The sequence below is a fragment of the Pollachius pollachius genome (assembly GCF_949987615.1).
Source record: "Pollachius pollachius genome assembly, chromosome: 20".
NCBI classification, from domain to species: Eukaryota; Metazoa; Chordata; class Actinopteri; order Gadiformes; family Gadidae; genus Pollachius; species Pollachius pollachius.
This window is the reverse complement of record NC_136953.1, coordinates 11,662,784-11,670,543: the sequence shown is the minus strand read 5'-3', so window position 1 is coordinate 11,670,543 and position 7,760 is coordinate 11,662,784. Positions and strand designations below refer to the sequence as shown.

Genomic DNA, 7,760 nt, shown 5'->3' with positions numbered 1-7,760 from the left:
CGCGAACTTTCTGCAGCCCACGGGCAAAGAAAAACTCCTGTGATTCCTCGTTTCCATTTGTCCACAGCTGATTGGTCCGCTGTCTGCCTCTGTCACGACTCATTGGTTCTTCTCTGCGCCATTCTGGTATTGCTTGGGTTTGATTGGTCAAAATACTGAAAGGGGCGGGAATAATATTTGTTATGACAATTTTTGTGAGGAACGGTCTGAGATTCCTGGAGAATTTGGGACGTGGGGAGAGGGGCTGAAGGAGTGCAGATTTACAAGCGGACAGAGAGAATAACATCCAAGCTGTTCTACACCAACATGGCGTCTTGTGGTCCTTTTCTCATCCTGGCTCTCCTCATGGGTCTCCTCCTCGTCCTCCAGAGCTCCGCAGCGGAGCCGAGCGCCTCCCCAGGTGAGCCCGGCCACAGCGACCCCTCGCCGGCTTCGTGGAGCCACCCAGTCCCAAGCGAGGACGTTTCCACCACGACCTCTTAGTTGCAGTTCCATGGAATACCTTATTCATGAGATATAAGTGTTATATATCATTATTCACGAGATATATAAGTGTTATCTCAATGTATTTAATGGTACATAGATATGAGCAACTTTCTGACAATAATTCTGTGACGCGCAACAACGTTATTTTTCCATTGAACGCGTCAAAGACCACAGAAAGTTGCTCATTCATGATAAACGTTGATTTATGTGAAACCAAATGCATGCCGAGACAAATAGAATGACCCAAGCTCTCCTTAGATAGGCAATATTAGTGAGTGATCACCATTATTAATAAATCCGATAAGACTTATAATTTCAGGAGTAGGGCTCTCCATTTGGCGAACTGCGACTGAGGGGTCGAAATGTCCCCTTCGTCGCTTGGGACTAGGCCACCCCTGCAGCAGCTTCTCCTTATTCTACCCTTTACTTGCTCACTCCATTAACTATGGGTTTCTATTTTGACCTCAGAGTCAAGTAGATAGAAATAACTCATAGTAATACCACAAGTGTTACCATCAGTGGATCTGAACCTTTCTGAGAGCTAGCAGGGTGCTAACGTGCTAACGGAGAATAAGAGGAAAGCTTTACTAACGCAACACAATCTTTTTCTGGGAATGACATGGCAGCATTACTAACACTATACAACGTTTATCTAGACATGTCGTGGGAGCGTTACTAAGAAAACTTCAACCGTTATCTAGACATGTCGTGGCAGCGTTACTAACACTACACATCCTTTATCTAGACATGTCGTGGGAGCGTTACTAACACTACACATCCTTTATCTAGACATGTCGTGGGAGCGTTACTAACACAACTGTAACCGTTATCTAGACATGACAAGGGAGTGTTACGAACACAACACATCTTTTATCCAGAGATGTCGTGGGAGCGTTACTAACACAACTCATCCTTTATCCAGACATGTCGTGGGACTGTTACTAACACAACACATCCTTTATCTAGACATGTTGTGGGATCGTTACTAACACAACACATCCTTTATCTAGACATGACATGGGAGCGTTACTAACACAACTTCAACCTCTACATGTCGTGGGAGCGTTACTAACACACAACTTCAATCTTTATAGACATGTCCTGGGAGCGTTACTGACCCTACACAACGTTTATTTAGACATTTCATGGCAGAAGTATTATATATCCACATACTTAACCGGATAACCTTTTTTTCATTGTCTACATATTTGTACGTTGGTCTATAATATTATCACTATTCTGTGAGTATTAACATGTCGAACTAATATTCTTTATCTAGAACAGGGGTTTTCAAACTGTGAGTCGCGCCTCCCCTGGGGGGCGCCAGAGTTCTTCAGGGGGGGCGCGTCGTGAGAAAAATATATACCAGGAAAAGTAACGCAAAAAAAACGCAAAGACGAAGACGCGCTGTGTTCGAAAGCGTTCCCTATTCACTCACTCACTATTCCCTATATAGTGTTTATGATATAGTGCACTATATAGGGAACGAACAAACGAGAATTCGGACCCTACGCTGAACGTTTCTAAACGTCATTTGCGTCAGTAAATGCGCCGGGTATTTGTGTGACGCAGACAGCTGCGCCCATCATCATGTAAACAAACCGGGCACCCACGAGGAAAGCTGGAGGTTGTATTGGTGTTGAATGTTAAATTTCCTAGATCAAGGTTTTTTTTAATTAATTTTGAATGTTAAATTTTCTATGTTAAATCCCAAATAAATTGTTGACATTTCTATTCGTTTTCGCGGTTATTCAGCTTATTCTTCTCCTCCGGAAAACACCACCGCATTGCATTGTGGTATACGGGCGTAACATGTAGGGAACATCGTATGTTCCCTCAAATTTTGGGTGTTTTAAGTCCACTATATAGTGCATGAAATTTACCACAGAGAATTCGAACACCACTAAAAAATGGCGAGCACCCTATATATAACCGTGATAGGGAACGATTTCGAACACAGCTACGCAAACTCATTGCTCCCACTAAAGTTGAGATGAGCTAAAAAGGAGGCTAAACTGGCAGTTTATAGATTAAGATGTTCAAATGTATTTTAAAAACGTTCAAAAACACGCTTAGATAAAGATGTTAAAATGTGTTAAGAAATGTGTTTAAAAACGCACAAAGATGTTTGGAATGTTTCAAAATATGTTTAAAATGTTTCAAAAATATCTTTAAAATGTTTCAAAAATATGTTTAAAATGTTTCAAAAAAATATGATCAGAGATCTTTAAAATGTGTAAAATATGATCAGAGATGTTTAAGATATGATCAGAGATGTTTTAAATGTGTAAAATAATTAAAAGATCTTTCAAAACAGGGATTTAGAAAAAAAAAATTGGGGGGGGGGGCTCAGCTGAAATTTGTTCTCTGAGGGGGGCTCACTCTCTCATACTTTGAAAACCCCTGATCTAGAATATTCTGCCTAAAAAATTGTATATAGGTCGTTCAACAAACCTACAAAAAGATAGCTATAGAGAAAACTACCAACAAGTAGGTTATACCTATACTTTTCTGTCTAGAACTTAAATTTAGAAAACTTTTTTTTTATTTATAAAACCCATCCCTATAGCTATCTAGACAGAACAAATCATCACTACAACATATCGCTTGCACTATCTCAAACAAATCATCACTAGAACAATCTAGAACCTATCATGGCTAAACCTATCCAGAAAACATCATAACTGAATCTATCTAGAACATAGCATCAGTATAACTACAACATATCTTATTTGGAACATATCAATAGAACTATCTATCTATGTGGCTTAGTTCTCCTCTGGGCCATCTCTAAAAGCAAAGCGGCCCGGGAATCAATATGACACAAGGCAGTATCACTCAAAGAGATCCAACGTTTATTCAGATGTTTAAAGCATTTATACAGTGGGATTGAGATAATCAAGCCCTGTATGTTAAAGAAAGTAGTTACACAAACTGTCTAGAACCAGACATATGCAACCAACATAGGTCGGGATTACCAGTCTTTGAAAAGCAGTCTATGTTGGCTGCATCCTAGGAGCAGGGAAGGTGATTAATACCTGGGAGTATTTGTTGAACACAGATAGTACGTTTTGAGTGATCAGGGATACAAAGTATTATGAAAGGACAAACACAAGAGTTGTACTGGGTGATGTGCTCAAAACATACTTACATCTCTCCTGCTCCACTCTCCTCACTTCTTTCGTCTCCCCTCCTCTCTGCTCTCTCTTCCCGCTCACCTTTCTCCTCACCTCAATACTCTCCTCAACCCTCTTCTCTCCCCTCATCACTCCTCTCCTCAACTCTGCTCACCTCTCTCCTTACTCCTCTTCTCCCCTCTCTCTTTCTCTCCTCCTCACTCCTCTCCTCTCTCCTCTCCAACCTCCTCCTTTTCTCTTTAATCTCCTCTCCCCTCTCCTCAGAGGCACAGTGGGAGGCTCACTGAAAATGTTTGTCCCAGTTTCATGCGGAACAAGAGCAATTCATTGAGTTTGTGTGTGTGTGTATGTGTTTGTGTGTGTAGAGAGCTTGCTAGTGATCACAGCAGCTACAGAGGAGACCGATGGCTACAAACGGTTTATGAGGACCGCCAAAGAGTTCAACTACACAGTCAAGGTAACCCACACACACAAGCACACGCACACACACACAGTGTGAATTGAAACTGTGAACACTGAACATTTGTGTGTTTATTTCTTTTTGTGTGTGTGTGTGTGTGTGTGTAGGTGCTGGGTCTGGGGGAGGAGTGGAAGGGGGGCGACGTGGCCAATACGGTTGGGGGGGGGCAGAAGGTTCGCTGGCTGAAGAAAGAGCTTCTGAAGCACGGTGACCAGCGGCGCCTGGTCATCCTCTTCGTAGACAGGTAACGCTGTGTGGGTGTGTGTGTGTGTGTGTGTGTGTGTGTGTGTGTGTGTGTGAGTGTGTGCGTCTGGGCGTGTGTGTGGGTGTGGGCGGGTGTGTCTGGGCGTGGTTGTACAGCTCTGTGGATATTAAAGTAGAACGAAACACATGATATGGGAGCCTAGATATCCATGTATCTCTGACCTGCTACCTGATAGCCTGCCCTGTGTCTCTCTCTGTGAAGAGAACCCAACGTTTACAAAGTCACGTATTGTCACAACAATAATGATGACAATGTCGGCCTGTCCTGTTTCCCTTTGGTCACCTGACCTCCTACAGGTTCACCAGAAGGCCAGGAAGACATGACACATCTCTGTTAAATTGTTACAGTGGCGTCCTTCTTTTACTAAGCCACTGTTTGGGTGGGGTTGACGACAAACTGTCCTAAAAATAAGGACACCTGGATCCACAGTCAAGTGGTGACTTTATTATGAAAACACAGCAAAGATAATCTTAATCGGCTTTCAAATGAGATCAAACTTAATCAATTACTTGCAGCTGTATTAAATAATTTCCATTCTACAATCTTCATTGGAAAACGGAGCAAACTGTGTCTCTCTCTCTCTCTCTCTCTCTCTAGTTATGATGTCATCTTTGCGTCTGGACCAGAGGAGCTCCTCCGCAGGTTCCGGAGGTACGGTCACCGGGTCATCTTCTCAGCCGAGGGCTTCTGCTGGCCGGACCAGAGGCTGGCCTCCAAGTACCCCCCTGTCCACGTAGGGAAGAGGTACCTCAACTCTGGAGGTACTAGTACTGCGTATACTACTATACATACTCTATGTAACCCCTGTCCACATAGGCAAGAGCTTCCGCAACCATGGAGGTACTAGTACTACATATACTATATAGAGCTGCGTCTTCTCTTGGTATACAGGGTTCATGGGCTACGCCCCAGACATCAGCTCCATCGTCCAGCAGTGGAGAAACAAAGACAGCGACGATGACCAGCTGTTTTACACCAAGATATACCTGGACCAAACCCTACGAGTTAGTACAACCGAATACTACTATAATACTTCTATTCTACACCAAGATATACGTGGATGTCAACCTACGAGTTACTACTACTACTAATACTACTTATATTGCTATAATACTTATATCCTACACCAAGATATACCTGGACCAGAACCTACGAGTTAATGATACTACTAATAATACTATAATACTACTAATACCACATTCCAATACCCAGATACTTACCAATAACCGTATCCTACTAAACTACCTAAACTACCTGCGACCACATTTCTACGACTGAACAATACTAGAGGAAGTAGAGCTAATGGTCGACAGGAAGTAGTACTTATGCTCTACAGAAGGTAGTTATTTTAATTTACAGGAAGTAGAACTTAAACTTTACAGGTACTAGTTCTAATACTCTACAAGAAGTGGTGCTAATACTGTACAGCAAGTAAAGATACTACTCTAGAGGAAGAAGTACTTTACTTACTTTACAGTGAAAATACTCTGTTTCTATCTCCAGAGCAAGTACAACATGACGCTGGACCACCGATCCAGAATATTCCAGAACCTCAACGGAGCCATTGGTGAGACAGAGACACACACATATTATCACACACACACGTTCACACGCACACACCATTTCACAGGCACGCGCGCACGCACGCACACACACACACACACACACACACACACACACACACACACACACATACCATCTCACACACAGATACACACACTCTGTGTTCATGAAGGTCCCATTGTGTCTCAGATGAGGTGGTGTTGAAGTTTGAGAAGGCGCGGGTGAGGGTCCGGAATGTTGCTTACGATACACTTCCTGTTGTCATCCATGGCAACGGACCCACCAAGGTAACCATGGTGATCACTTACATCCTGTCATATCGATACGGTCCATCTAGAACTTTTCTCTACCTGTCTGTCTGTGTCTCTACCTGTCTGTCTGTCTATCTACTTGTCTGTCTCTTGTCCGTCTCTCTACCCGTCTCTCTATCTGTCCGTCTCTTTACTTGACACTCTCTCGACCTGTCTGTCTGTCTACCAATCTGTCTCTCTTCCTGTGTCTCTCCCTCTTCCTCTCTGTTTGACTGTCGCTATATTTGTCTGTCTTTTGACCTGTCTCTCAACCTGTCTGCAGCTCCAGCTGAACTACCTGGGAAACTATGTTCCTACGGCCTGGACCCACGAGAACGGCTGTGGCGTCTGTGACAATGACGTACTGGACCTCAACGACCTGCCGGTATGCACACAGAAGCTCTGCCATATCTGAGTCAAACTCGGACCGATGAATGCGTCAGAAAGCCACCGATGTCCAAGCAGTCATCCTACGTGATACGCGCTATTCTATATGCAATTTCCTTACGATTATTCAAAGCTTGAAAATATGTATTCGGGCCAGCCCCAGCGCACACACACACACACATATGCATACACTACACACACACGACATGTACATACAGTGGGGCAAAAAAGTATTTAGTCAGCCATCAATTGTGCAAGTTCTCCCACTTAAAAAGATGAGAGAGGCCTGTAATTTTCATCATAGGTATACCTCAGCTATCAGAGACAAAATGAAAAAAAAAATCTAGAAAATCACATTGTCTGATTTTTAAAGAATTTATTTGCAAATTATGGTGGAAAATAAGTATTTGGTCAATAACAAAAGGTCATCTCAATACTTTGTTACATGCCCTTTGTTGGCAATGACAGAGGTCAAACGTTTTCTGTAAGTCTTTACAAGGTTTTCACACACTGCTGCTGGTATTTTGGCCCATTCCTCCATGCAGATCTCCTCTAGAGCAGTGATGTTTTTGGGCCTTCGCTGGGCAACACAGACTTTCAACTCCCTCCAAAAATTTTCTATGGGGATGAGATCTGGAGACTGGCTAGGCCACTCCAGGACCTTGAAATGCTTCTTACGAAGCCACTCCTTCGTTGCCCAGGCAGTGTGTTTGGGGTCATTGTCATGCTGAAAGACCCAGCCACGTTTCATCTTAAGTGGCCTTGCTGATGGAAGGAGGTTTTCACTCAAAATCTCACGATACATGGCTCCATTCATTCTTTCCGTCACACGGATCAGACGTCCTGGTCCCTTGGCAGAAAAGCAGCCCCAAAGCATGATGTTTCCACCCCCATGCTTCACTGTAGGTATGGTGTTCTTTGGATGCCACTCAGCATTCTTTCTCCTCCAAACACGACGAGTTGAGTTTTTACCAAAAAGTTCTATTTTGGTTTCATCTGACCATATGACATTCTCCCAATCCTGTTTTGGATCATCCAAATGCTCTCTAGCAAACTTCAAACGGGCCCGGACATGCACTGGCTTTAGCAGGGGGACACGTCTGGCACTGCAGGATTTGAGTTGTTGGCGGCGTAGTGTGTTAGTGATGGTAGCCTTTGTTACTTTGGTCCCA

The 7,760-nt window shown here is 43.4% G+C and overlaps 1 protein-coding gene across 1 annotated transcript in view; it reads left to right on the top strand.

Annotated features, from left to right (window-relative positions):
* The first annotated feature begins 206 nt into the window (after positions 1-206).
* Positions 207-7,760, top strand: part of plod3 (procollagen-lysine, 2-oxoglutarate 5-dioxygenase 3) — a 14,081-nt gene continuing 6,527 nt past the window's right edge. Inside the window, exons 1-8 of the mRNA XM_079758307.1 lie at positions 207-400; positions 3,989-4,080; positions 4,191-4,327; positions 4,946-5,109; positions 5,240-5,352; positions 5,852-5,915; positions 6,101-6,198; positions 6,485-6,586. Of these exons, the coding sequence (XP_079614433.1) occupies positions 307-400; positions 3,989-4,080; positions 4,191-4,327; positions 4,946-5,109; positions 5,240-5,352; positions 5,852-5,915; positions 6,101-6,198; positions 6,485-6,586 (864 nt within the window). The 5' untranslated portion in view covers positions 207-306. The remainder of the gene's footprint in view (positions 401-3,988; positions 4,081-4,190; positions 4,328-4,945; positions 5,110-5,239; positions 5,353-5,851; positions 5,916-6,100; positions 6,199-6,484; positions 6,587-7,760) is intronic.